Source organism: Anser cygnoides, chromosome 13 (assembly GCF_040182565.1).
Source record: "Anser cygnoides isolate HZ-2024a breed goose chromosome 13, Taihu_goose_T2T_genome, whole genome shotgun sequence".
In the NCBI taxonomy this organism is placed as follows: Eukaryota; Metazoa; Chordata; class Aves; order Anseriformes; family Anatidae; genus Anser; species Anser cygnoides.
The window spans coordinates 11,542,293-11,570,253 of record NC_089885.1 but is presented as its reverse complement, the minus strand read 5'-3'; the positions used below and the strand labels follow the sequence as shown (position 1 = coordinate 11,570,253).

Sequence of the window (27,961 nt, the reverse complement as noted above, 5' to 3'; positions counted from 1 at the left end):
CAACACTTTCTGAATTCACTCGAGTACATCCATGTTTTATTTGCTTAAATAAAGGTAGAATCTCAGTTTTACAATTCCAGTTCCGTAGCGATAGCAACAACTGCAGCAGCATGAGTGGACACAGGGAGGGGACAGCTGTTGGCACTGAACTTTGCAACAAAGAGTTCAAGATCCTGGCTCCTTCGGAAATTGTGCGTATCATTTAGAATAAATTAAACAATTTAAATATATTATACTATACTTTTAAATGGATTTTTAAAAACACATAAGCCTAATAAAATATTTTTGTTTTAAAAAGGCAATCCAACATCTGTTAGAAATAAAAGATGCTGTGCAGCACCCTCCAGGGAACACACACTGTTTGCACAGCCTGTGAACCACCAGGCTCTCGAGCTTCAGCCAGGAGCATCAACACGCCCCCGAGGCACGGCAAACAGCACGCTGTGCGTGTGTTCCTCCTGCACCACAGGCTGCTCAGTCCCTGCCCTCGCCCACCAGAGGTACAGTCCTCACAGAGATCACAAGATCCGTGCTGGGACAGGGGCAGTTTCACCTGCAGGGAGCTTCCTCTGCAGCCCCCATGCCAGGCTGGACAGCAAACAGGAGCCTTAGCCCAGATGGCCTCTGTGGGAATGAGCTCCAGTGGAACGTGTCTGTTCGGAGCAGAACCACAGGTCACAGTTTGGGATCTTGAAGGAAACATTAAGCTGTGTTGAACCGAAGAAAAATCTAAAGGTAGGTGGAGGTCAGACATTGTTAAATAAATAGTAACATTAATTTTAAAATCCTGTAAAAATATGTTGCACCTACAGAGGCAGAGCCTTCTCTTATACTTCAAGGGACCTGAATTTCCAGAGGCTGCAAGCGCTCCCTATCCATTCCTGTGAATGTGAGCGTTCAGCCCTGTTTAGAAATCAGATCCCCCCAAAGCACTTTGTGTTAAAGCTTCAGCCCCTTCCACGTGTGGCTGCCCTGTGAGCAGGGCAGGATCACCCTGAGTTCTCAGAGGAGACACCCTGCAAGTTCAGAGACTGCTAGGGGATGGGGATTAGCTGCCACCAGCCAGTGTGAGAGCCGAGACTCTCCTGCTGTAAAGCAGAGTATATGAGGCTGCTCTACGTGAGCTACGCGACTTGCTATCCAGTAGCTCATCACAGTGGGAACTGCATTCAGCAGCTAGCGGATACACACTCAGGAAAGCTCTTCCCGTGACAGGCTCCTACGTGCTTACAGGCAAAGTCATAGTTCTGAACAAACACTCGCACGGGAAGTTGCAGGACATGAGGTTACAATGGCAAATACAGCAGCCAGCAAGCGCTGACCTCTCTGCTACACACAGATAGCTCGGGACTAACACCTAGCAGGGGGCAGGAGCTGGGATTAGCAAAGCCTGGCATCCTTTCCTAGAAGGCTTCCTGCCCCCCCACGTTTTCAGCCACCTTGACCAGAAGTGGAATCAGTCCAGATCTCTCCACAGTGGCCTGAACTCAGCTGCCATTAACAAGGGCCAATTAACTGAGCAGACATTCGCTACCAGTAGTATGTCAGTTGAGTTACAGACAAAATGTATTTGATTCTCCTGTAGGGAGCGAGGGCCAGGGCAATGGCGTGAGTTAACTGCGCTGAGCAGCACTGTCCCTGACAGAACAGGTAATAACGTTGCAGCATCTAAATAGGAACATCTATGTTAAAGCAACCGAAGATGCTGACCCACCAGCTAACGAAGCACGGTGGTCACCGGCCCCACGCACAGAACGAGCGGATTTAACAGCTGACCACGCATGAGCCGGCCACCTGCGCTCTGAGGAGACATCCCCCACACCTTCCATCCCGTCTGCCAGATCACATCGCCTGGACGCAGCGATTACTTCTGGCAGAAACCAGCTGACGACTCATGCTCCAGGTCTCCTGAACTCCCGAGCAACTCTAAACCCTTTGACGTGACCTGGAGAGCATCCACATCGGTATTTTTCATCCAGGGCTATTCAAGATACGAGAAGCAAGATCTGGTGTTGAGCCTCCAGAAGAGACAAGGAAACATATATTAAACAAGCAGCAGCCAGTCTCTCCACAAAACAACACCCACACAAGACAAAGTTAAAGGTGGGGAAAAACAGACCAGAAACAGGCAGCTACGAAGAAGTGACGCTGCAGCATTCGGTTTCTTCTGTCCTTTGTATGTTGTTTCGTAACAATTCTTAGTACAATTAGTCTCAGGACAGAATGCATTGATCCCAAGGAACAGATACACACATCTCACCGCTCTAGTACCTGGCATTCTCACAGTCGTGTGGGCTACAGCCTCCCCAACAGGTTTCACTCCGTACGCTGAGCAGACTTTCCTTTGGCAGTAAGGTCATGAGTTTAGTGGGTCTAGTATTTTTTGAGTTCAGGACTAAAATACTTCAAAGAGTGTCTGGAGCGCCCTCAGCTTTGTTCTGCAGGCAGTTCTCGGTACAGATCAAAATTCACTGTCTGTAGTTTAACCCAGTCCTTTAAACCTGCTAAAACAGGCAGAGATGGAAGCAGGACTACATTCGCATGCTCTCTGACAGCTCCCTGCTGTAGATACACCCTTTGCGCCAGGAAACTCCAGCCAGAATTCAGATGGTAAGGCTGCACGCTCCCCAGCGAGCGAACCAACTATTGTCCTTGTGGCCGCCCGCCTCAGAGCGCCCCAGAGCTGCCCGCACTTATTCCGATCCAGCCGCCGGTCCGAGCGACGTTCCCGAAGCAGCAGCCTCCCTTAACAGCAGGAGGACCCCGACTTGGAGCTGGAGTGCAGGTCAATGGTGTGGCCCAGCATGCAGTGCTCTAGCTGCTCCTCCACCGCCAGCACCTGCCGCACGGCCTCCTCGAAGGCCACCGCCACGTTGGTGTCATCCTTGGCGCTAGTCTCCAGGTAGGGGTAGTTACCGTTCTCCATGCACCAGGCCTGTGCCTCCTCCGTGCTCACCTGTCTTTCAAGTTTGTCGATCTTGTTGCCCAGAACCACGAAGGGGAAGTGTTCGGGGTCCTTCACGTCAGCGTAATAGACGAACTCCTTCTGCCAGTTACCGAGGTTCTCGAAGCTCTGCCGGTCGTCCACACTAAAGGTCAGCAGGCAGCAGTCGGCTCCCCGGTAAAAGGGGGTTCGCAGGCTCTTGAATCTCTCCTGTCCCGCAGTGTCCCAGATCTGGAGGGTCACAAAACGCCCATCCACCTCCAGGTCCCGGTTTAAGAACTCCACACCAATCGTGTGGAAAGCCTGCGAGTCAAACTTGTTGGTGACGTACCGGTTCATGAGGGAGCTTTTCCCAACTCCACCATCCCCAAGCAGAATGACCTTTAAGAGCAAGGACTTCCCACTCATTGCAGCAGGACGGAGTGCCACAGGACCAAGGCAATCTACAGAGTTCAGAAACACTGCCAGATAGCTATTTGAAGCCCAAATTCTGCAGGAAGTCACGCAGCTGAGGACCTAGAGGTCCTGTCTCCTGTAGTGAAAGACTGACTTGGACTCCGCATGCACTTAGCAGAGCTGAAAGAAGTAAATCCGCACCCCTGGAATCTCTCCCAGTTGTTCTGGTCCCCGTCAGAAATTAAGCAGCAGTGTTGAGACTGGTGCACACTGGAACAAAGAACGCAACATTGGTGCTCCTCGCCATTATGCCGGGATTTCCAAGAGGTTTAGGGAATAACTGCAAGTCCATCCTAGATTTCAAGAAGAGTACTATAACAGCAGCCTTCTGCTATTGTCCGATCTCTACATTATTTCAGGGAAAGTACAGAGTGAAACTCCAACTTTTGGATTTTGATGCAGGTGCACAGGATAGAAGAGAATATGGAACTGCCATCCCCACTTCTGAACGAATTTTGTAAATAGGAGAAAAATCTCTTACTAGAACACCCGGTAGAGCTGGCAATTAGGCAAGTTTTCCGGCACACAATTCTTCCATCAGGTCTGAAATGGAAGCAGCAGGTCTCCACACTAAGAGCAAGGTGAGAACAGCTGTTGAGGGTTACTTACGTATTAATTCCACTACATTTGAAGAAAATTTTGAGTACCTTAAAGCTTATCTAGTTTTGCCAAACACACCATCGCCCCTTAAACATCTCTTCTTGTCTGTGTCCTCAGGCTAGCACAGAAACAGCAAAATACCACCAGGGATCACCACCACCAGGCCTTCCTTTCGTACTGTACAATCCCTCGCTAAATCATTTCTCCCATCAGACTGGAAGGATGTAAGTGATGTCCAGGCCTAACATCAATACAAGTCATCCAGCAAACCAGTTCTTAATCACCCCGAGAACGCTGACTCACCTTAGAAGTGGAGCTGCGCTTGTTTTCTGTGCATGAGCTCTACAGCTCGGAAGAGGTTTCCTGGGCACAGAGACTCGGCTTCTCTGCTGCTCCTTCTCGGCAACGCTGTTCGCAGTCCTCTTTGCTAGGGCACAGGTGCAAGTTCACACTGCAACAAGCCCAGCACCACAGCCTCCTTAGTCAGCAGCCGCAGGAAAAAGGCCAAGCGCCGACCGGTCCTCTCCCTCCCAGGGGCATTCTACGAGCGAAGGTAAATGCCCGACACAGAAGAGGAGATTTGTTTTGCTGCTGTCTGTACTGTACCTGCTTTAGAAATACAGCACTTCTGTCTCCGGGACTCTCCAGGGAATGCCTTCCTCCAGCATAACAGTCGCTAAAAAGAAACAAACATCCGTCAGTGAGGTTGCCATAGCTGGGCTCAGCACACCGCCTTTGAATCTGTAATGCTGACCCAGGCCGGACAAACAACAGATGAGTTCTAGGATGCTGAAAGCACGGCGCTGATAACTGGAGTAAAACGGCCAGGTGCTGAGGATACAGTTCCCCTTGCCATCGGTAAAATGGAACGCTGATCGTTTCAGACTGGGGCAGGATCAGTAAGTACATCATGGATGCTAAACCCCAGATAGGATAGAATAAAAGGAAGCAGCTCTGGCACGCGTGCACAACCTGTGTCTCACCTTGATTTGGAAGAAGCCGACAGCCTGGCCTGCCTACCCATGCACTCTGGAACCTGACCCGAGGACGGAACGTGTACCTGAATCCGCTAGCCCAGGGAGCGAGGCAGCTGCCGGGAGCCCGGTGTGGAAGAACGGAGCGTGCCTGGTGGGGAAGGGGAAGGGAGCGTGCCCGCTCCCCCCCGCCGCCATCCTCCTGGAGGGGCACGGCCGCGCAGCGCTGCCCAGCGACCCAGACCCGCCCGGGGCCGGCGCAGGAGCACCTGGCGCTGCTCAGCTCGGCTCTCCTGCCCCTTCACGGCAGATCTGCGTTAGCGGCGGGGGCCCTGCCCAGCTGGGTTCCTCTTTCCGCAGCTCTCCCAGCCGCACAGCCCAAATCACAAACTTCTGCTCGGTCCCCGCGGCAGGCGGGCGGCCTCGCCGCGGGCTCCCCGCTCTCACTTCCCCAGCTCGCAGCCGGCCGAACCGGGCGGGCCTGGGCCGGCCGAGGAGCCCCCAGCGGGACGCGACAGGGCGGGCCCCGCCGGGCCCCCCGGGCTGCCGGACCCCTCGCCCTGCCTCCCCCAGGCCCGTGATGCCCGAGAACCACCGCCGGGCCCCGGGTGACCGGACCGGGGGCAGCGGACGGAGCCCCGCGGCCTACCTGCCCTCCCCTTCACCCTCCCGGCTCGGAGCGGCGGGCAGAAGGGGCCCGGTCCCGCTCCCCCCCCCCCCATCCCGGCCCCCCCCGCCCTTACCGGCCCGGCCCCGTCCCGGTGCCGCCGCCGCCGCCGGGGGGCAGGTGCCGGCCCCACCCCGCGCATGCGCGGCGCAGGCGCCCTGCCGGCGGGCGGGGCCGTGCCCTCGGGGGGCTGAGGGGGGAGCCCCGGGGGGGGGTGGGGCTGGGCCGCCGGGGGCAGCGGCACCCGGGCCGCGCAACGCGGGGCGAGGGCACGCGGAAAGCGGCCTCCGGCCCGCAGCGGGGACGTGGCGGGCGGCCGCGGGGTGCGGGTGGCCCGGCGCGTGGCCCCCTGCTTCGGCCGGGCCTGCCCAGCCTCCCCGAGGCCGGGCCGTGCCGGGCCCCGAGCGGCAGGGCGGGGAGCTCGGGGTGCACCCGGCTCGTTGTTATCCCGGGCTAAGCCCTCGCTCAGCGGGCTGGGTAAGCTCCCGTTCGTAAAGCCGGCCTCCCGGGCGTTATTTCGAGAGCAGCAGTGACTTCTCGGCTCCCGGGGAAGGCGTTGGGTGCGTGCTGAGCGCGGCACCCGGTGCCGCTAGCCACCGCGGCCGCTGCCTCGCCCGCTGCTCTCGCCGCCCCGTTACCGCCGCGTCCCCGCGGCTCTCCTCCTGCACGCCCGCACACACCTGCACCGTGCACGCCCTGGGCACGCCCGCGTGGCCTCCCAACCACCTCTCCGTGCAGGTGTTCCCTCGCAGCTCGTGCGCGCAGGGGGGCTGCACGGGTGGGAAGCCGGGGGGCTGCCTTAGCTTAGTGTGGTGGCAACACCCGCGAATATCCCCTCCGTGCAAACCCGTGGGGCCAAATCCTCCCCCGTCTGAGTCAGAGGGGACGGGACAGTGGAGGGGATCCGGCGCCCATCCCGGCCACAAGCCCTGATCCGAATTCTCCCCGTGCTGCTGATCACCAGGTATTTGTCTTGCAGGGCCCGGATTCCTCCTGCCGGTGACTCAGCCGCCTCCTCCCTCCTCCGCAGCGCCGGCCACAGCTCGCTGCCCGATAAAACCATGGGAGGAAACCGCCCCAGGAGCAGCGGGACGGCCCAGCGGGAGCAACACGGATATTTCCAGGATGTACACGGCCCCCCCCGGCACCTGGCCCTTCGAGGAAGGTGCAATGGCATCGTCTGTGCCCGTGCTGCCAAAGCCACGGTGTTTTGGGGGGACCTCAGCCTGGCAGGCATCCCAGCCTCCCACGCCGCTGGCAGCCCCGTGCCGATACGTGCTGGGGCGAACAGGGAAGGCCCAGGGAGGGAGGGAGGGACAGGGTTGCTGTAAAGGCCTGCTCTGTAATGGTTCTCCCCTTACAGGCTAACCCTCTCCTGACAGCGGGGACATTTTGGGTGCTGGGTTGCAGCACGGACTTTTCCTTGTCCTTACAGGTGAAGGTACGGGCTTTGGGCAAGGCAGCCGGTACCTCCCCGCGGTGATTTTGGTGGGGATGTGGGTGAGCTTGCTCGGTTCAGCAGGGCAGGGGGTGCCGAAGCAACACGAAGGCACTGAACCCACTGCCTGGCGCTGCCGGGGCCGGTTCCTGACCCGTCTGTGACCCATCCACCACCTGCTTTGCGGAAGGGGCTGAGAAGCTCTGTGACGGGCAGGAGCAGCTTGCACGAGGGGCCTGCGGGCCTCTCCCCAGCAGGGGCGATGGTGACAACTGGCCGTTACTGGGGGAGCAGCAGCCCCCTGGCCGCCCTGAAGGAAACCACTAGCCCCGATGGAGCGATGAACAGCTGCTGACACCCCGGCACGTGGGGATGGCCATAAGGCAGCCCCAGCAGCGCGGGTGTGGGGTTGGTACACCCAGAACAGGGACATTGGGGTGCTGCAGGGGGCACGGCCACCCCAGCGTGCGCTGAGCTGCCTGCCACTGCCCTCACCCCACAGAAAACCCCACAGCACCCTGACGCAGCGCAGCAACACCAACCTCGCGCCTCCAGCCCCGGCTGTTCTGCTGTTTGCAGGGTGAGAGCAGTGGCAGCCCTGCAAACAGCGTTATTTGCAGCCCTTAGTGTGGGGCGTGGGCACAGGCACGGCCGGATTGGTGCCGCACGGGGACGGGTACAACAGTCCCGTGTTTGTCCCCAGCTAGGGACACCAGCCAAAACTTAGCTGGCAGATCTGCCTCCACCTCCTCTGTAAGCAGGCACAGCAGCCTGCATGGTGGCCCCAGAGGCCAGGTGGAGGTGACGAAGTCCTGTGACACCTCAGCAGAGGCCTGGGGGCACCAGCAGAGCCCAGCTCCCCCTCACCCTGCAGGACCAGGAACAGCTTAGAGGGTACCCAAAGGACCGAGCCCAAGCCACCCTTGCAAGGCTGGAAAGAGCTCCTTGAGCCGAGGGTGGCTGCAGGTGAAGGGCTGTGCCAGGCAGCGAGGGGAGAGCCCTGCCCTGAGGACAGACCCGGCACCCACGGGAGCTGGGTGGCCCAGGCACACAGCAGGAAGGCCACGATTAACCTCCGATAATGCACCAAGGAACCACGATGGCAAGGGGACAACTGGTGGCACGAGTTGAGCCCCACAGAAGCCTCAGAGGGGCACCAGCACACCCCAAGCTCTGCCCCCCCAGGCCACCAGGAGTGAGCCCTACACACACACCAAGCCAGACCCAGCTGGAAGGAACCACCCCACAGCCCTTGGAGCAGCACCAACCTCCAGCAGAGCCCTTCCCACCCCCCAGGGCATGCAGGCCTGCACCTGAACCTTCACCAGGGAAGAAAGCCACAAGCCAGAGGTAAGTCATTATATTTTTTTTTTTATTTTATAATAAACTTCTCATTTTTCCCCCAAGGAAGACAAAACTTGTGAGTGAGGCTACAGAACACCGTCAGTGAAGAGTATGCGAGACAGACCCAGGCCATGGGCCGGGCCAGAAGAGATCCCACTCCCCCACGCAGAAGGGGTCCGTCCCCAGGAGCCTCCATAGCCCTTGCTCATCTCCCCACCGCACGAGAGCGAGATCAGAGCTGTCAACAGGCGGCAGCTGTGCAGCAGAGATGGGGTTAGGTCAGGCTTTCGATGGACTGAGGGGGCCACGCTTTGTCCCCCCCACCTGCCAAAGCTGCCAGCAAGGTGGGACAGTGGGTTAGGTAATGCAGCTGTTTTCTATACATGTAGATGATGTAAATTAAAAAAAATGATTTAATTCAAAGCAAAAAAAAAAAATCAAGTGCTCTTCCCACCAGGCCATCTTTCTAGGAAGACTTCACACATTCCTTTTCCTGCTCGATAGCTGAAAGAGAAGAGAGGGCCATTAATCTGGTGCTGTTTTGTAGGAACACCCACTGGAGCTGGTTGTAGAGCAATCACTCAGGCCCTGGCAGCCAGTTTTATTGTTTGAACCCAAGTGGCAGAACCAAATGCCTCAGCTCACAGGGTGATGGGGCACACTGGCCACCTGCCCCATGCACAGGATGGTGCCCACCGCCACCACGGTCACAGCAGAGCCTGGCCCTTGTCTCCGGGTCCCCAGGGCAGGCACAGGGAGTGCTGCAGCCCCCTGACGCCCTCACCCTGAACCCTCACCCCTCGCTCAGTGTTGTTCCTCTGGGTCAGAGCCCAGCTGCCCAGAAGCGCCTCTCCCCACCGAATTCCTCAACAGTGAGATCAGCACACGAGGACACCCACTCCACGGCCAACATCTGCCTCCCCGCAGCCCAGCACCAGGGCTCAGCTGCACCCCGGGGCCCCCCACCTCCAGCCACCCCCTGCCCACCACCACCACCACCACCACCGCCAGCCCCAGGAGCCCCCCGCCGGTCCCCGCACTCACTCTCCTTGGAGGGCAGCGTGTTCTTCTCCTCCGTGTTGGTTTTCTTCAGCTTCTTCTTGTCGAATTTCTCCACCTCCGAGAGGTCCGGCTTGTCGCACATCTTGCCTGCGAGACGCCCCAGCTGGCTCAGCGGGGGTACCAGGGCAGGGAAGGGGGGGGACACCCGGGGAGGGGAGGAGAGGAGGGCAGGGACCCCCCCCCCCCCCCCGGGCGGCGCAGACAAAGGCAGCCCACCCCGGGGCGCCGCCCGCCCGCCCCCCGCCGCTCCCGGCGGCGGACAATAGCGCAGGGCGGGGCCGGCCGCCGCCCCGAGCCCCGCGCCGCCGCCCCGCTCCCCTCCGCACCCACCGGGACCCCCCCCCCACCTTTGGGTGCCGCAGCCCGCACCCACGGGCGCCCCGCGGAGCCCCCCCCCGGGCACCATCCGAGCGCGCACCCCCCGCCTCCGGGGCAGCCCGAGCCCGCCGCGCCCCGCTGCCCGGCGCCCGCAGCCCGGTGCCCGCAGCCCGGTGCCGGCCGTACCCGGTGCCGCTGCCCGCCGCCGCTCCGCTACCTCGCGCCGCTGCTCCCCAGGTGAGACTGGAGCGCGCCGCGTGGGGCGGCGCCTTATATACCCCGGCCGCCGCCCAGCCCGCGCGCCCATTGGCTTCCCGCCGCGACGCTGAGCCTCTTGGGAAGTGAAGTCCGTCCGCTGGCCGCCGCCGGTGATGCGAGGCCGTTCGGAGAACTACGTTTCCCAGCGTTCCTCGCGGCGTGGTCGGGGGGGGCGCGTGTGTGAGGGCGTACGCGCACACACGCCCGTGTGCAAGCAGACACACACAGACACCACACACACAGAGACAGCGCACAGAGACCCCCCCACCACGAGTACACACCACACTCAGACCCCCCCCCACGCGTACACACCACACTCAGACCCCCCCCATGTGTACACACCACACTCAGACCCCCCCCACGCGTACACACCACACTCAGACCCCCCCCATGTGTACACACCACGCAGCCCCGGCCCCATGCACTTGCACACCCCCGTGCCCCTCACAGCCCCACTCCCCTCACACCCCCGCGTGCCCCCACACGCAGGAAGCCTGGGGGCTCAGGTGTGCCCAGGGGGACAGCGTGGGGTTAGCGTGCCCCTGCCCCCGAGGCAGCACGCCCCCGGCCAGGCACGTGCCCCGCTGTGGGGCTGTCGCCCAGCAACACCCCCAGGAGCAAAGGGGCCACCGACGGCTTCTCGGGGAACGTGGGTCAAAATGTGGGGCCTGGCCCCGTGGGGGCTCGCCCAGCCCTGCTGCAGAGATCCCTCGGGACGGCAGCGGGGCAGCAGCTGCGCTGAAGCGGCTCTCACACCGCCCCTGGCCCACGAGCCTCTGGCCAGGCTTAGTGGTGGTTTTGCGGAGAAAACCCCCAGCAAGCCCGAGGAAGCATTTGCTTCGCATTTTTTAGCTGAAAGGCTGCTGTCGTGGGAGGGGGATGGAGAGTTCTGCATGCCTTGGGCTCTGAATTAAACAAATCCCAGTGTCTGGCACGCACACAAGGCAAAGGCCGAGACCTACGGCCACGTCCTAAGACGCGGCTGCTGTTCTGAGACATTTGGTTGGGAGCAGCCTCCACACAGCTCTCTCTGGGGGAGGGAAGGGGCTGCAGGCAAAGCCCCAGGCCAGGCTGCTCCTGGAGCAGCTGTGCTTTAGCGCCGCAGCCCCAGCCCCTCGCCGGGGCCAGGTTTTGGGGTGGCGTGGCAAAACGTGTTGACTTTACGTGCCCCACGGCCAGGAGCAGCAAGCCCGGGCAGGGCTGGCCTCTGTGAGCATCCTTCCAGCCCTCCCTCCAGAGCCTGCGCTGCAAAGCTCACCGTGAGCTGAGAAATGGCACATTTCTCCCGCACGGCTGAAAGGAAAAAAAAACCCCACCCAGTTTCAAAATGAAAGCAAGGAAATCCTTTTTGCCTTTATGCAAATAGGAAGGCAAGTGCTTTACCTTGTGTTTACTCTCCAGCTGTGCCTGCCTCCCCTCCAGCTTCCTCCTCTTTCCCTGCCTGTTTTCCTCACGCTCTGCGGATACTGAACGGTCTCTGTTTTATCTTTTGTCCCCAGCAGCCACCGAGCGTGAGAGCACCCCGTACCCCGTCCTCCCCACGCACAGCCTCTCGCCTGCCCCAGCCGAGGAGCAGCACCGGCCCCGTGGGACGCACCGCATGCCCCCGACAAGCTGCGGCGCTTTGCGGACCCCGCGGCCTTTGTCTGGGCACGAAGCGTGGCGGGGGCTTTACAGGCACGGGCAGGGATCTCAGTGCCCCCCCTTCCCCCCCACAGCCCCGCAGGCACCCACCCCTTGCTCCCGCAGTGTTAAAGCTGACCCATGGCGTTTCCAGCAGGAGAGATGTGGGGCTGCTGGGGCGCTGTTAAATCCCATCCTGCACAAAGAGCGAGCGTATATCCCAACAAGAGCTTTATCCCATGACAAATTTGCCAAGCCTCCCGTAACCACACAACCTGCTTCTTTCTCCCGCGTTTTGGCATTTCTGCTCTCAGTAGTTTATAATGAGAGAACTGAGACATCAACAGGGAGGAGGAAAGCGAAAGCAGCCCTGACCCGAGATAGAAAGGAACAACCGCCAGCCATTTTAGATGAGTTCTAAATCTCCCACAGAACAAGGCTTTCAGGGCTCTGATAGAGGCTTGCTGATGGCCATTTCCAGGAATGCTTTATTTCCTTCTCCAGGAATAAGGAGGCAGGACGTTTTCTGTATCTGATCAGAGGGTTTTTCCAGCCTCTTGCCTAGAGGGACAGGCACAGTACCACGCCACAACCCAAATCCCCTTCAGCTGCAGCGGCCTGGCTGTGAGCCAGCCCCCCAACTCAGCGGGGCCAGTTTACTTTTTCAGTTCACTTTTAACCCCTGCCTCCTGCCACCATCCTCTTTTCCACCATGGAAAAAGCTGGGTGCCTCAGGGAGGCAACGAGTAGGCTGGGGCTGCTGTGTTACACCAGGACATCGGCTCATTTCTCCCATGGATTTTGCTTCTCCTTGTGCTTGCCAAGGCAGCAGTTTCAAGAAGAGCTTTGTTAACTCTTCCTACTTCCCCATTGCTCAACAGCAGCAAGGCAAACTGCTCATTTCTCCAGATCACAGAAACACTGAGATGAGAAATCATCTTTACACTGCTAGGGAACAGCGAGATGTGGTAGGGAACTGAAGTGCTGGTGAGAACAGCCTGGGATATGCCTCACCTTGCTCCAAACAGCAGCCAGGTCCTGCTGCCTGCAAGGCACAAATGGTTAGCCCAGCTTTCCCCGTAGCCGAAGGCATTCCCGGCCCGTGCGTTACCTTCAACTGCCCTGGCAGGTGAGCTGGGCAAGGACACAGGACTTCTCTGCGATTGATACATCCCTTTCTGCTGCTGCTTTTACATCAGGTAGCAGCCTGACAGACAGGAGCAGCATCAGTCCCTGCATCTGCCCGCTGCAGCCAGCAGCACACAGCAGCACCGTGCCTGTGGCCGTGAGCTGCTGAAGCTCCATCCTCTTCCTCTAGCTCCCCCTCAGCCACAGAGCACAGGGAATGACCCACCTGGGATTTTCTTCTGAGGAAGCGAATGACTTGCTTCCTATGGTATTTCATTAGCAGCTGTAAAGAAAGCCTGTGAAAACACTGCACAATTCACCTCTAGAGCACTGCGTGTTCCTTATTTACTCCAGAGGCTGCCCAGGACAGGCTGGGGAATTGCCTTAACCACAGCACACAGCTCAAGTTAGCACCAGCACATCACAGGGGGGGGCAATGCTGCTGGACTGACCTTGCTTGGACTGACAGCTGAGCACCCCCATCCCGTAGGGCAGTGCAGGAGCTGAGCGCCTGCTGCTCACAAGGCAGGGGCTGCTTTCTGCCCAGCCAACCCCGCAGTGAAGGGATTCCCTTACCACAGCTGCCTGATGCTACTTTTGTGACTGCCCTGGAGGGGAAGAATGCTCTAATCCTCCTAGAGGCATGTGTGAAAAACAATAGCACCCTGTGCTTTAAGAGCACAACGGTCACTGCCAGTCAGCCAGGCTGTCTTCAGATAGGTTCAGCAGTTTGAAAATGTTTTAAACCTTTATCTGTAAAGCTCATGTTCTCGTTTTCTTTAAGGAAGATCAAGTCTGCTACATCACCCTGATGAGACCCACACCAACACCACTGCTGCCACGCTGCCAACTGAGAGGGGGGCAGAAATCCAGTTTGGGTATTCAACGACCAGTACTGAAATATTTTAACAGAGGAATGACAGTAGTGCTCTTCAGCAAAAGTCTACCTGAGGCCATGGCTCCTGAAGCAATGGTTCAATCTAGGGCACGAAGACTGCTGTAAGGTCAAAGACCTTTCTCTAGAACTGACATCTCATCCTCTTAACTTCATTTATACTTTCTGGGTCTACAATACACAATAAGGATCACGGGTTAGGTAAACAAGTGCTTCTCATAACAATCCTGCTGCTTCAGCTCATTAGCTTCATGCAAGACATTAAGCAATTCTTCATTCATGCTTGCTAAACTATTTAGGTTTTCCCCCACCTGAACATTGTGTGAACAGATCTGCTCAGATATACAATTCAACAGTGCAAGAGAAACTGCACTACCACCTCAAACAATTACATCTGTAAGATTAGACAGAGATAAAAGCCACCAGAAGTAGCTTGGTCCTAAGCATTTTATTCCATGCAACGCGAGCACAGGAGAGCTGAACCTCAGTCGGCCCTGCTGTTAAACCAGATGACCTGCCAAGGTTCATTCCAAATCACATTGCTCCACGACCAAGGTTACAAGTGACCCAACTCAGAAGATGCACACCTCAGTAGGGTTCTTAGAAGCATTCATAGGCAGAGGCCGTGGTTTTTAAATAAAAGTTTAATTCCTTCATCAGGTCTTAAGTTTAAACACAAATGCTGCTGTAAATCCTCACACCGCTGCTCTGATGTCCTGGCTCTTGGCTCTCGGGGCATTGGCAGTGTGGCAGCAGGGGCTCCAAAGGAGGAGGCAGGAATCAGACTCTCAGTAGAGCTCAGTGCAGGATGCAAAGCAAAGAAGCAAGAGACACACACTTTCCAGACAAACACCAATTCTTATACAAAAGAAAAACCCTACACTGTAATAGAAGTGTTAACATTGCCACAGGACAGGATATCTAGGAAGGGAGAGTGGAGAAGTCTTCACGAAAAGGCACAGCTAAAGAAGTACTTCCCTAGATCTTAACCACATTTTTCAGTTAATCCCACCGACACCCCAGCCCCCAGCCTCTCAATGCCATGCTAGTTACCCTAGCAAGCTATTTCGAGTTCCTTCTGTTCCCTTTTTCCCTTCCCCGTCTCACAAAAAAAAATCAGAGGAGTGCTTTATAAAAACCACAGCATAAAACAGCTTGGTCTGTAACGCCGTAAGAGTCCAGGAGAGATTTAACAGTTTACTTTAAGATTGTCTGGTACAGCTACTACGCATTCAAGTTTTGGATGATACTTATTTTACATCCAAGAGCCTCAGCCAGCTCTAGTTTTGGTATTTCTCTTTCAGGCATTTTGCTGCCTGTCAGATTGGTTGCAGATCAGCAGTTTTCCCAGTACTGTGTATCACAAGCCTCTTCAACCCACCGCCATAAACACTCCGCAGCATCAGAGCCACCCTGAGGGCTTCTTCAGGCCCTGTAGTCCTGCAGCCTCCCATTCTCCCAGGTTTAGGATCTTTTACAAAGAGCAACGCATTCAAGGCAAGTAGTTAGTGACCATGGCAAGCAACCAGCACGTCAGTAACTTGCGGGACAGCAGGGCTGCAGGCAATCAGAGCTTAAGACAGCTGAACACAAAGCTGTTGCCTATTCGGTCACCGTAGCATCTAAGCAGGCACTTGCTAGACGCAACGCCAGGCTTCTGTGGGGTGAAGAGGCTGAGTTTACTGGTGTACTGGTAAAAAACGGATCAAGGTACATTTGCACAGCACATCAAAGTGCAGCTACAAAATACATGACAGCAGTCCTTTAGTCACAAGCAAGGCTAACGGGAACTTGTGAAATTGAGGAACTGGTTTTAGTCTACCCTAAAAACTAAAGCCCACAACCACCAGGCATCCTCAGTGTAAGAGGGAGGAGAACACCTGCCCAGAACGCACCTTCACCACTAAGGTAACACAGCAAGACAGCACTGCACACACCAAGCTCTCACCATTTTGCTGTGTAGCATGGTAAAGAACATCTCATTTCTTCAGCAATTAAGATGAATTCAAGTTTGCAAGCTACACTGACCTCCTTTCCTTTCAAAGGAGGAAGCTGTAGCAGAACCACCTTCCAGGTGTCCCCAGGGCTTCACCTAGGGTCAAGCTTGGCCAAGACACAAGCCTTCCTCGTCCCTCTTCAAGGGCTTCTGTCACATGCAGAGTGGTAAGAGTCAAAACAGTCTCTTGGGCTCTTGCTGTAGATCCAAACCAACATGTTCCTAGGGAGATCTACTTCCCAAACAATTCAGGGTGTGCTTACAGATCACCTAACCCTGCTCACAGACAAACCCTCTCCCTCTCCCACCCCCCCCCCTCCAAAAATAATTGTGGCAATTAGCCATGTGTCAGTCCTGCTCTCCACAGATCTGCAGTATTGAGTCAATGCTACTGCCGAGCCCCAACGCACAGGGTTGCTGGTGGAGTTGGAGTGTTACAGAGATGAGCTTTCCCCCCCAGCCTCCCAGTGTTGGGGTCAGAGCCAGTAAGCCTGACTTAAGCAGGAGGAGCTGTGGAGAACTGCACTGGAACAAGCAGAGTCTTCTACTGAACTTTACAACAAGCTGAACAACTTTTGGTTTAAAAAAAAGCCATACAAGCAGCAGCTGGCATCTGTTGTTATAAAGGGACATGGCTGAATAGGTAGGAGACAGATTCCCCATTATGAGTCCTCCTGATGGCCTCCGCGAGGATCATTGAGATGTCAATCACCTGGAGGGGAAAAGAAAGACATAGCAGGGTCACTGAGAAGACACATGAAGCCTGGGAGAGTAGCCAGTACGTCAGGAAGAACTTCAAAAGCAAACTCATTACCCTGAATCTGTAGCATGCCAGATGAAGACAAATTAGTTCTACACAGGATAGGGACTTATTCTGTATCACCCCAACGATATTCTACTGCAAGAAATACCTCACTGTTGATCTTCATCAAAATGACAGTCTATTGTTACGCTTCTTTGCTGAGACTCCCTAGAAACCTTTTACCCTAGTCCGTTTACCCTGGGAATATGTTATTCATTTTGTGTAGGTTGCAGAGGAGCTCAGGGAGTCTACAGCAAGATCAGGTTGCTTCTCTTGAGTCATGAGGCTTTATCATCTCTGCTAGAAGTTTTTTTTTTTCTTTTAAATCAGAGGTGAAGCTACTGTGCTCCAGCTCAATACCAGGTCACCGTGCTGACTGGCTCCACCTGGTGGGGTAAACCAGTTAACAGGAGGGGAAAAAAAAATCAAGTCTCAGTAAACCCAGTGAACTCTAGCTCTGAACCCCAGCACCAACACATTTCACGATAATGCAGTCTCTCACTAAGAAACACCATAGTAATAGCACATGAATTGAGTGAAATTGATATTTAAGTTTCTTTCTCCTGGATAGTTTGTCTCCTAAGTAGTAAAGAAAAAAATTTAAGAACTGCAAAAGCAGACAGAGCAGGGGACTTACAACTCCTATGCTTCTGTATTTCCCAACACTGAACATGAGATGTTAGCATAAGAGTGAGGTGTAAGTAAGAGCCTGTAAAACGACTCCACTGCAATCTTTGGCTACAGCTATTTACATACCGATTAGCAGTGGTGTATTTTGCTTATGTTAACTGTTAGCGTGCAGGGAAGTCGAAGCATCAGGTATCTTTTAGATGTGTTCAGTTGCAGGAGTATCACCCAGAAGTTAGTGCTGATCGAGTGTAACCCAGTAAGTCTGCAATCAGCTTGTAATTTGCTTCCAAAACCAGTTTAAAATTCACTGCAGATTCAACCAGTTGAGCTTCTTTTCACCAGAACTCCGGGTACTGGGCAGCCTGCTACGCTTACAGCGCAGTACTGGCTGAGCATTAGCAGTTCCACTTGCTTTTCAGACTCGGTGATGAGCAGGACCTCCCAGAAATTCTCCAAATGCCTTTGCCCTATATATCTGCACCGTGAAGTCAACACGTAGGATGTCCTTGACTGTGTGTATGCTACAGCAGTACCTTAAGCTTCTGACAAACCTCTTAATGTCTGAATGCTCAGGTAAAGCTGCACCTCCCAGCTGCCTGGTAACAGAAAATCCTCAAGTTGTACCTAGCTCAAGATCCACAGCCATTTTTATTTTTCTTCCAGGAAAGTTAGCCCCAGCTTCAGAAACAAAATGCCACAGTACTTTTCCTAAACAGAAAACCCAAGATACAAAACGAGCATCAAGAAATCAGCTGCTTGCTTTGATATGGATGGCAAAGTGCTTTTATCTTTGGCACATATCTGAACAATGTCCTGTGGAGCTGTCACCTGCTCTTAGTCAAACCAGCAGGACACATACACGGACTGACTGCGCTCCCTCTTCAGGCCACTTAGTTATTACCACCAGACATCAGACAGTTTCCCCGGATCAGGCCTACTTTCTTCACAAAAGGTCTTGTCACAAAAGGGACATACGGATAAAGAGATCTGCTTAAAGGATTGCGCCCAGGCTCAGAAGTACAAGACAATGTTTCAAGCAGTCACATCCTTTGAAATTATGCCTCCCTGCACTTGCTGTTATAAATTCAGTAGCTTCTCTGATCTTCCAAGGGCATCAGGAAAGGCAAGAACCACACTTCTCACAGAGCAGAAATCCTTCTGGATAGTTTTTTGAAGTTTTTGTGAGGAATAAGGCTTACACCCTCCTACTGTGAAGGGTCTCACCTAGGTTATCATTTCACAACTGAAGTTGGCATCATCACCAGCTCCAGAAATTCCTACCTACTTCTGCTTGAGTGCTGTGTGTCATTAGCATGTATCCGTATGCTTTGGAGTGACAACTGCTTGCTTACATGATGGTCCTCCCTTCAATCAGTGATCTGAACTAGATAAGACAAACACTGGAAAAAATGACAAACTTTTAAGACTACCTGGATAAGGAGGTTTATTTTATCAGTGTACCAGGTCTGCTGTTGTGCAGCAATTAGAACACGAGGAGTGGTCAGCACTGCCACTGAAACTATAGCCTGTTAATACTGCTGTGAACACTAGACAGTATTACAAGGTCTTCCCCACCAACAGTGGGACAGACAAGCACTAGCATCCCCGAAGAGTGACAGAAGAGAAATGAGATGCTCACCTGGATTTTAGGGCACTGCTTCATCTTGTCCTCCTGGGGTATTGTGTTTGTGACTACAACTGCCTCAAAACAGGCGTTGTTGATCCGAGATATTGCCGGCCCAGAGAAGATACCATGAGTTAAGATGGCATAAACTTTGGTGGCTCCAGCTGACACAAGCCTATGGGGGGGGGGGGGGGGAAGAGAAATATGAGAAATTTTTAATCAGTATCAAAATGACATTGGTGCAGGGCAAGGAGGAAAGGAGAGAATACCATATGCTTAGGGGACAGACCCTCCAGTCCATTACTGATTTGAGGAAAGAAAACAGTTTAACAAGTACCATAAAATCCAGCACAGGCAAACTATACATTCAAAAAACATTGTTATCAGTTCTGGGACATTTGGGCTAGATCATACTAATCTACCTTCTGTGACTTCTGCCAACACAAGGCAGCAAATACTCCAAAGTGTTGCATATGCTGGCTTTTCTAGCGTAGACAGCTGATGCCAAAGCTTGAAAAGCTTACTGCTAGTAGAAATTCAGACATATGATCTTAAGTTGATGATTGAGACAGCATTTAATCCCACCAAATATAGTCAGAGATGGTACATGACCTACTATTAAACTCAAGTGTGAGAAATTAAACATCACTAAGCTTACCCATCAAGAGCGATATCCACTAGCCATACCTTCAATATAAGCTGTTTTCAAATTAAAAAACAGAGACTATTTATGGAGACCTTCTAGCTATTTATACAGTAAGAAGTTAAGCTAGACTTTTTATTATGTATGAAATTAGATCAGTAATCAAGAAACTACGCTACCTTGTGGAACTCCACATGCAAATAACCTGATCGATTCATCAGTGATCACTAACAATAGGTTTTTGATTTAGGAAAGAATCAGCCAGCCTTACTCACTTGTCTGCAGCATGGCAGATGGTGCCACACGTGTCTGCCATGTCATCTACCAGAATGGCCACTCTGTCCTTCACGTCACCCACCAGCACCATGCGATCCACCTCATTGGCCTTCTTGCGCTCCTTGTGAATGAGGGCGAAGTCTACATTCAACCGATCTGCAATGGAGGTCACTCTGAAGAGAGAACAGTTCCCAAACCACACTTAACTCCACACAATAGCTTTAGTCAAATCTCTTCTAAAACTATTAAGCACTAAGACTGCCATAAAAGAAGCTGTCAACACATCTGCTAACTGGTCTCGAGCAGTTCATAGAAGACAACTCTGCCACCTTAGCTTCTCTTCAAGCACTTCCACTGAAATCTTTGATCTAATCTTTCCTGATAACAGCGACTAGTAAAACAGTCTTCATCCTGACCACTGCAAATTAATTTGCATCTAAAGCTCAAAACAAACCTTAACTAGCAAGTTCGGCAAACCTCAAGCAACCAGAATGCTTGGGATCTTGTCATCTTTGTAAAACTGCACTGGAACAGCTTAAGTTGTGTTATGACAGCGATCTGCTTGCACTCAGAAGCACTCAGTTGTCGTGGGGCCAAATGCATACAGACACTAGCACAAGGGCAGTGGCAGGAGTACACATTCAAGAAATGCAAGTCCACCACCACACATTTACTTTTGTTGAAGAGACCACAAAAAACCTTCCGGGAGGGACCCAAACTTTATATATTGATACTGATGAATAGCAAGGAGTTTAAAAGCATTAACAGTAAGGAGCAAAATGCACCTGCCCCTGAGAGATTCTATACTTATAATGAGCAGGTTCCCATCCTCAGCAGATCAGACTCATTGTCCTGGTAGTCCTGTGCAAGACGGTTAAACTAAACTCTTTACTAAGGTATTTAGTTCTGCAGCACCTCCATAAAATACCACACCACCTAAAATCAATGCATTTCAGCTTAAGAGGCTTTTGAAGAAGTCTAGGAGTCCGATTATAGCTGGCTGACTTGGCATTCCACATACTGCATTACGCAACAAGGAGTTGCATAGACAAGAGGTCATGTCTAACACACGGACCACAACAAAGCTACAGGAAGGCATGCGCTGCTCTACAGCAGTAGTATTGCTTGGCTGTGACAGGTAACTTAAATCACTCCACAGTATGTGAATCAGGTCAGCACACCACCATTTTGGTGTAACAGTACCCTGGATTAAAGGACACATCTGCTTCCCTTTGCTGTCTGCTCACATGGAGCCAGTACACAGAAGCATCAAGAATCAGGCCAGTTTCTCCTAATAAGCACCTGAGAGCACTCCAAATTGCCCACAAAATGGTGTGTTCATCTGCATGCAGATGGTAGATTACCAGACTATCAAAGCAGAAGTGTGCTGTAACATACGCTGCTGCTCTTAAGAAAGTAACCATCTATTATCTTTGCTCTCAGGAAGAGGAAGAGTAGCAGCAGGCTGAAGTCACAGCAAGCAATTCAAATTAAGAGCAATAAAGCACGAAAATGCCTCAGTAGGCTAAGCTTAACACTGCAGAGAACAGCCTAGATCAAAAGGCATCATTAACCAGCAGGGGTAACCTCATCTTCGCATAGGCATATGAGCTACATGATTCCCTCCCTTTAACTTGCACAATTCCCCTTCTACTAAAGATAGTTTCAGTCCAAGGGATGTTGTCATTGCCCAATTCCTACCTATGCACATGTGAGTCTAGAAGCTATTCAGTTCTCCACATAACCCAAGAAACCTTCTAAACATTCCCCAGGAAGAGTATTTGACCTCTCTTCCCTAGCTGTGGCAGACTGGCAGAGGGGAAGCACGTGCCTTGAGAACAAGGCCGCAGCTAGTGCCAAGCGCCCTCAGGAATTGCAGTAGATACAGAACCATCGCAGCTTGCTCTGACAGCTTACCTCTTGGCTCCACCAGCATCCGGCGAAACGATGGTGCAGTTCTTCCACTCTGCGATGTTCTCTTTGATCCATTTCAGCACAGCAGGCTCAGCGTACAAGTTATCAACAGGGATATCAAAAAAACCCTGCAAGAAAGACGACAGGAACAGATGCAGCTGAAGGTCACATCTCAAAAACAGTCGGAAGACGACTTCTATATAATCAGACGCAGCCACCGCCTTCCCACAGCACTTCCAGCTTCCCTTTCTACCTCCTTTGTGGAATAGCAGGAGCCTTTGGGATACACGGTAGAGTAACATAAGCCTGGAGCCAGTTTAGCAGCATGCCTAGCCCTTTACATCTGACACTTTTACAACATGGAACTAGTTCTACCCTAAGTGGTATAGAAAACCAACACACACTTGTTTCCAGAGCAGCTAGCTGCCTGTTTACAAAGTCAATCTCTAAAGCTTATTACCTACACCATTTGTATCTACAGTAAACCTATGAAAAAACCTTGAGTAACATCTGTTTTTAAACTACTGCAGCTGGTTACACAACTCCGCACTGGCCCAGCAGACTCCTCCAGGTAAACCTCAAAGGTCACTAATAGCCTGTAAGTTAATCCTGGACAGGGAGCAATGGGCAGGAGTGGGGAGGAGTGCCTAGCAAAACAGGCCTTACATGCAAGGTGTAGGGCTAGCAGATCCTTCCTACCGTCATTCCTTCGGGGTGCAGCAACCCAGGTGGACACTGATCTACACAAAATCAGTTATTTACCTGAACCTCACCACTGCTGATGGTGAACCTGTGGCACACATCACAGCTCCAAGCCTCTTAGGGGAGAGAAATACCACCCTGTGCTCCGCTCCTCTATTTCATGATCTTTCAAAAAATCTCAGCTGTACTCTCATAGTTATTTCCATCTGAGACAAAGCATTTCTGGGCAAATTAGACCAGAATGATTTATACTGAAGTATGAAGGGCTGCATTTTCAACTCTTAAAATGACAGCAAGCCCACCTACTTCACCAGGCAGCTGACATCTGACCTCTCTGGATTCAAAACATTTGTGGCAACACAACAGGTATCAGGTATCCTCCCCTTTGCCACATCCATCCCAGCTGCAATGATTTTGGTTTCCTGGTCTCAAGAGAGCTCAGTCAAGGTAGAAAGACAAGACTAGCAATTCAGCAGCTTGCCATCCTTCCTCAGCTTGGTGTTATCTCTTGCTGTGTCAGAGCAAGACCTGGTCAAGGTTTCAGCTGCCCAGTGGCACTACTTGGTTCACTAACCCAGCAAAACCCATGAATAACTTTCAGTCCACTGGCAGCCGGGAAGAGGACTAAAGCCAACATAAGAGGAAACGTGGAAGTGAACGGGTACAAGCAGAGCTGCCCACCTCACCAGCAGCAAACCATCGGGTCACTGTCCTGGTCAACTGAACCCCTCACAAGCAGCTGGGTCAGCTCACCAGGAGGGTCACTGAGCTCAGGGCAGCAGTACTGCCGCTCACTGACAGTAACACTCATGTCTCCCTGACAACTAAACATGAGAAAGCAATGCTCATGAACCACTGTTCAAGAACACTCTGGATAAACCCTCCTTCATCTCAAATCCTTCAAAGGATCAGTTAAGAAAGAGTACGCGGTGTCACTGTATGGCAACAAAGCTGCACGGATCATTTACCTACCCAACATTCATTTACACAGGGCTCATTATGCCTAGTCTCATTAGGAACAGCTATAATTTTATTTACAGATGAACCTGTTGCTCACCTCCCCGTACCCTAACCGACCCTACAAGTCCCTTCCAGTCCTGTGTTCCCAGGTCCTGATTGCTGTTGCAGCTAAAAAACGCAGATCACTAGAAAGCCTGCGAGGCAGCAAGCAGGCTCAGATGGGCGCAGGTAAGTACTTCCCTGACTTCAGCTCCTACCTGAATCTGAGATGCATGCAGGTCCATGGTGATTATGTGATCTGCACCTGCCACAGACAGCATGTTTGCAACCAGCTTGGCAGAGATCGGAGCTCGGCTCTAGTACGGGAAAAAAAACAGTATTTAAGACAAGTTCAACTCCTTCATCAAGATGTCAGTCTTCCACCTCTAGGCAATGATTCACAAGCAGTTACTAAAAGAAGTACTCATTAACACTGCACCTTCTCATCAGCTGGTGATTACAGGTTGGTATCTCTTCAAGCAGAACTACATCTTTATGAAAAGATGAATTTGCAGTCCGAAGCCCTTAGGTTTAAGTAAGCTAAAGTAACTTTTATTTGTTCTTCTACATATTCAACTTCGTTTAAACCTTGCCAGGCAGTCAGGATTTTCAACGCATACATACATCTCCCCAGCAGAAACCTTTATCTAATCCCTTACCTTGTCCTTTTTGTCCTGCCGAGCGTAAGGGAAGCAGGGTATGACAGCTGTGACTCTGCTGGCTGAGGCAATCTTACAGGCATTTATCATGATAAGAAGCTCCATCAGATTGTCATTGATTTCACCACAGCCACTCTGCACAATGTAGACGTCCTCCCCGCGTACACTCTCGCCTATTTCCACGCTGGAGACAGATGGGGAAAGAAGAATCCAAATACAAATTAAAACCAGCCATTACACGTGTCTGCAGAGCGACCGAGGGGCTGCACTCCCGAGGGCCTGTGGGTGACAATGCACTATCATCAAGGGTGTCCAGCACGAACGCTGTTGCTTATTTGCTCAGTGGCTATTCCACATCACTCACTGCTCAAATTTAATGGTTCAATAAGGCTAAAAGCGCTCAGCCTGTACTTTCAAGCTCAGCACAAGCTGAGCATGTAAACACCCTCAAACAGTCCTTGTCCCTCCGAATCACCGAAGTACAACCAGCTCTGTTAAAAGCAGCAGCGCATAAAGGAGGCGGGGATGACGGCCAGTCAGCAGAGAAAGCCGAGCCAAGCTTCTAACAGCAGCTATGCTGCAGCAGATTATTAGATTTAGAGTCATAACAGCTATTCACTGGCTTGAACAGAGAAGCCCTCAAGCTTTTCACTTTGGAAAGGCTTTTGGGGTTAATTTCCTCCTGGATGTAATGCACACTAATCCCAGCTGATGAAGGGACTGAATCCAAGCCAAAGGTCCTGTTTGCCAGCAGCAAACTGCCAGCTCCAGCGCCTGTATCGAGACACCTGCGCCAAAGGCAGAGTTGGAAAGCAAGCGGCAGTCTCAGGTCTGAGGCTTCCTACAGAGAAATGCTGTATAAGGCCTTTTGTAGGAACAGATTAACTACCAAGCACTGCGACACCGGAGTTCAGAGAAGCCTAGCACAGATCTGGAAGGAACCAGGAGGCACTCTAGGGAAGACAAAGTCCTTGCACAGTTTCTTCTTGTGCTGGAGATGCTGACCCATCCTGCAGCTCGCTGCCACATCAGACTATGAGCAAGTGGGCAGATGATTGCCCAACACACTCCTCATGGCTTCAATTTTACAGCACCTTAGGGTAGATCTTTAGTTTTATTTTATTCCCTCATCTCCCCTTCTTCAACATGGTTTTTTGACCACAGGGCGTTTAGGGTCCTGCTGCTCCATTTCCACCAGCACACTGCTGATTCAAAGTAATTTTGCCATTTTTATTGCACTGACTTGCAGCATGCACCAGTCTCTCATGCAGAATTTCTGCCAGCAGGAGAACTTCCCCCTGGGCGAGTGCCTGAATTAACAGCTAGCACACAAGTCAGCTCCCACTGTACTCAGAGCACCTAACATCAGAGCTAGTTAAAGACATTTAGCGTTCAAAATTATCACTGAACCGTTCTGATAAAATACTCTTTTTTCAGGCGATATGTTGCCATGAGTTTTTTAAGGTAAGTACGATATCTACCAGATCTTTAGAAGCCACATTAGCTGATTACACAAAAACCTGCTGGCTGGTCACCTGGAATGGCTACGGGCTGTTAATAAAAAGCAATGAGAGGTGCAACTGCACCTGCTGTAAACCATAAACAGACTCTTTTTACAACTCTTTGCACTGCCTTTAAAGTTTGCGGTTACAATCAATACCCGCGCAACGGAAACGCAACATTCTGCCTCGTGTCTCTACAGAATGTCCTGGAAAAAAAATATATTGGCTGCAAAGGGAAGGAGAGCGTTAGAGCAAGCACTGAGGGCTGCTTGTGTTATACTGCGTGTAGTGGTTACATGCTAATTGTACTTTTCCACACAAAGATTTAAGAGCTTGGCGTTCTTTTTTGCCTCTCCCTTCTAATTTCAGGTGGGATTTTGGTAGCAAGAGGCAGAGATGAAGCGAGACGTTCGGTTCCCCAGCTCGGGCAGGGCCACGCGCATGGCCTGTCATGTGCTGATGCTGGCTGCGGATCCCTCCCGCATCCCGCACCGCTGCCCTGCAGGCCCTGATGCCCTCTGGGGAGCCGGGCGACACCAAACGCCCCGGAGCCCGGCGGGGCCGTGCCTCAGGACACCGACCCCAAACCACGCACGGAAGGGGCACCCCCAGGCCGGGGAAGGCACCGCCGGAGGGGGCCGCAGCTGAGGGACGCCCACCGGAGCCCCCCTCGAAGCCCAGCCCCGGGGGCTGCGGTGCTCTGGAGGCCCCGGCCCGGCGGCTTGGGGCAGGAGGCGGCGGGGGCCGCCCGTGCTCGGCCCCCTCTGCCCGCGGGGCCCCGCCACCCACCGCTCGCCCCGCACTACAACTCCCAGCAGCCCCCGCGCGGCGGCAGTGCGAGGCCCCAACGCGGCGTCGCCCGCGCGGGCCGCCGGGAGGTGTAGTCCGCCCCCACCCCCGCCTCACCACGTCTCCTGGTTGCTGAACTTCTTGGTGACCACCTTGCCCAGCTCCAGGCCCAGGCGGTCGGCGATCTTCTGCGACAGGTCCTGGTGCGAGCTCCCGCTGAAGATCTTGATGTTGGGCATGGCGGCGGCGGCGGCTGCGGGGACGCTGCCCTTCTCCTTCTCCTCCACCTCCCTCCCCTCCTCCTCCTGCGCCCCGCTCCGCCTCGCACCGCGGCCCGCTACGGCGCGGGGATCCACCCGCCTGCTGCCCAGGGACGCGGCACACGGAGCGCAAGCCACGCCGGCCGCGGCTACTCCGCCATCTTACCCCTTCCCGCCAGCCGCGCGGGCCTTTTATAGACTCCCCGCCCACCCGGCCCCGCCCTAGCGCGATTTCCATTGGTGGTGCGGGAGCAGGGGGAGGCCGGCACACCAATGGCGTGAAGGGTGCGATGGGCGTGGCTTGGCGCCCCCCGCCTCACGCATAAACAACGGCTGAGGGGGGAGGAGGGCGGTGCGCGCGCGTGCTCCCCCAGGGGGCGGGGCGAACGGCGGGAGAAGCGCGTGCGATTGGTCGCCGCCCGCCCGCCCGTTCGCCGATTGGTCAGAGCGGCCGCGGCAGCATCCGGAGGGGGCCGACGGCCCTGCCCCACGTGGCCGGGCGGGATGGAGGGGGGAAGGGGCGCCTCGGCCGCCTGATTGGCGGGCGGACCCCGGCCGCCATGATGGGAGCGCGGCCTCGGGGGGCGCCGAGAAAATGGCCCCCGGCGCCGGGCCTGGTCCCCGCCGCTGCCTGGCGGGGCGGGCGGAGATGCGCTGCCAGGAGGGTCCCAGTTGCTGAGGGATAAATAGCGCTTCTTCGCTGCCAGATGTGGCTTGGCCTTTTTGTCGTGCAGCTTGTAGACTGCATCAGCGCTGCGAATTGGTTTTACAAGCCTTTTTGCTGGCCTCACTGCAAAACTCACAGAAAAAAACACCGTGACAGCCCAAATCAATGTTTACAGCGTTCATCATCGGGACTTTCAGCAATACCTTACGCTATTTTCTGTTGCAAATAGCTTCTGGCCCCATTTTGAGATTTGAGAAGTCATAGTGATGGTGGATACCCAGAATTGCAAATAAAGAGATGGTTTTTTTCTGCCTTCGGGATCAGTGTTGAGACTGATGGGTACTATTTTAATAAAGTGTTTAATTTCTGAGCGTTTTTTTTATTTATAATCATGGTTTCTTACCTAATCCTGCAATTAGTCTCCTGTGAACTTTCAGTCTGTATGTGATTATGTAAATCATGTTAGATTTTGTAAAAAAAAAAATGTGTTTAAAAGTTTTCAGATACATAAAATACAACACAAGCCACAAACAGCTTCTTTAAAACAGGCATTCTGTCATGAAACTCCTTCCCGTTTAACGTGCCTGTTTCATAGATAACAAACTCCAGCAAGTAATTTGGCACTGGTAAGTTACCGCTTCGAGTTCTTGAGAACTCAACTGGAAGAAATCGTCTGCAGTTCACACAGGCTGGCCACGTTTTCAAAATGACTTTGGGGAGGTTTTTCTCTAACCCTCTGTGAAAGTTCATTATGCTTGGAATTCATCTGGATTAAAATATATATTAATTTC

The 27,961-nt window shown here is 53.3% G+C and overlaps 3 protein-coding genes and 1 long non-coding RNA gene across 11 annotated transcripts; 1 reads left to right on the top strand and 3 right to left on the bottom strand.

Annotated features, from left to right (window-relative positions):
* Nucleotides 1–19: 19 nt before the first annotated feature.
* RAB9B (RAB9B, member RAS oncogene family) lies at nucleotides 20–5,823 on the bottom strand. Of its 8 annotated transcripts, none has more exons than XM_067004952.1 (4): nucleotides 5,718–5,823; nucleotides 4,304–4,676; nucleotides 3,882–3,970; nucleotides 20–3,610 (listed from the first exon to the last, which is right to left on the bottom strand). In XM_067004952.1, exon 4 carries the CDS (start codon nucleotides 3,350–3,352, stop codon nucleotides 2,747–2,749), a length of 606 nt encoding a protein of 201 aa, XP_066861053.1. In that variant the 5' UTR covers nucleotides 3,353–3,610; nucleotides 3,882–3,970; nucleotides 4,304–4,676; nucleotides 5,718–5,823; the 3' UTR covers nucleotides 20–2,746. The 8 variants fall into 8 exon arrangements, with proteins under 8 accessions (XP_066861053.1, XP_047933145.1, XP_047933155.1 ...); XM_048077188.2 differs by having other exon boundaries at nucleotides 20–3,970; nucleotides 4,304–4,451; nucleotides 4,607–4,676; XM_048077198.2 differs by lacking the exon at nucleotides 5,718–5,823 and adding an exon at nucleotides 5,624–5,640 and having other exon boundaries at nucleotides 20–3,970; nucleotides 4,304–4,451; nucleotides 4,607–4,676.
* Nucleotides 5,824–5,873: 50 nt separating this feature from the next.
* Nucleotides 5,874–8,907, top strand: LOC106037782 (uncharacterized). Its single transcript, XR_007168465.2, has 2 exons — nucleotides 5,874–6,118; nucleotides 6,621–8,907. It is a non-coding gene; the product is annotated as an uncharacterized lncRNA (long non-coding RNA).
* LOC136791849 (thymosin beta-15A homolog) lies at nucleotides 8,431–10,144 on the bottom strand. The gene is made up of 3 exons (XM_067004956.1): nucleotides 9,990–10,144; nucleotides 9,468–9,572; nucleotides 8,431–8,927 (listed from the first exon to the last, which is right to left on the bottom strand). The coding sequence occupies exons 1-3, from the start codon at nucleotides 10,108–10,110 to the stop codon at nucleotides 8,890–8,892; spliced, it is 264 nt and encodes an 87-aa protein (XP_066861057.1). The 5' UTR covers nucleotides 10,111–10,144; the 3' UTR covers nucleotides 8,431–8,889.
* A 4,189-nt stretch (nucleotides 10,145–14,333) lies between these two features.
* Nucleotides 14,334–26,670, bottom strand: PRPS1 (phosphoribosyl pyrophosphate synthetase 1). The gene is made up of 7 exons (XM_048077109.2): nucleotides 26,361–26,670; nucleotides 23,953–24,136; nucleotides 23,512–23,610; nucleotides 21,596–21,720; nucleotides 19,678–19,851; nucleotides 18,775–18,934; nucleotides 14,334–16,415 (listed from the first exon to the last, which is right to left on the bottom strand). Exons 1-7 carry the CDS (start codon nucleotides 26,480–26,482, stop codon nucleotides 16,323–16,325), a joined length of 957 nt encoding a protein of 318 aa, XP_047933066.1. The 5' UTR covers nucleotides 26,483–26,670; the 3' UTR covers nucleotides 14,334–16,322.
* Nucleotides 26,671–27,961: the final 1,291 nt, after the last annotated feature.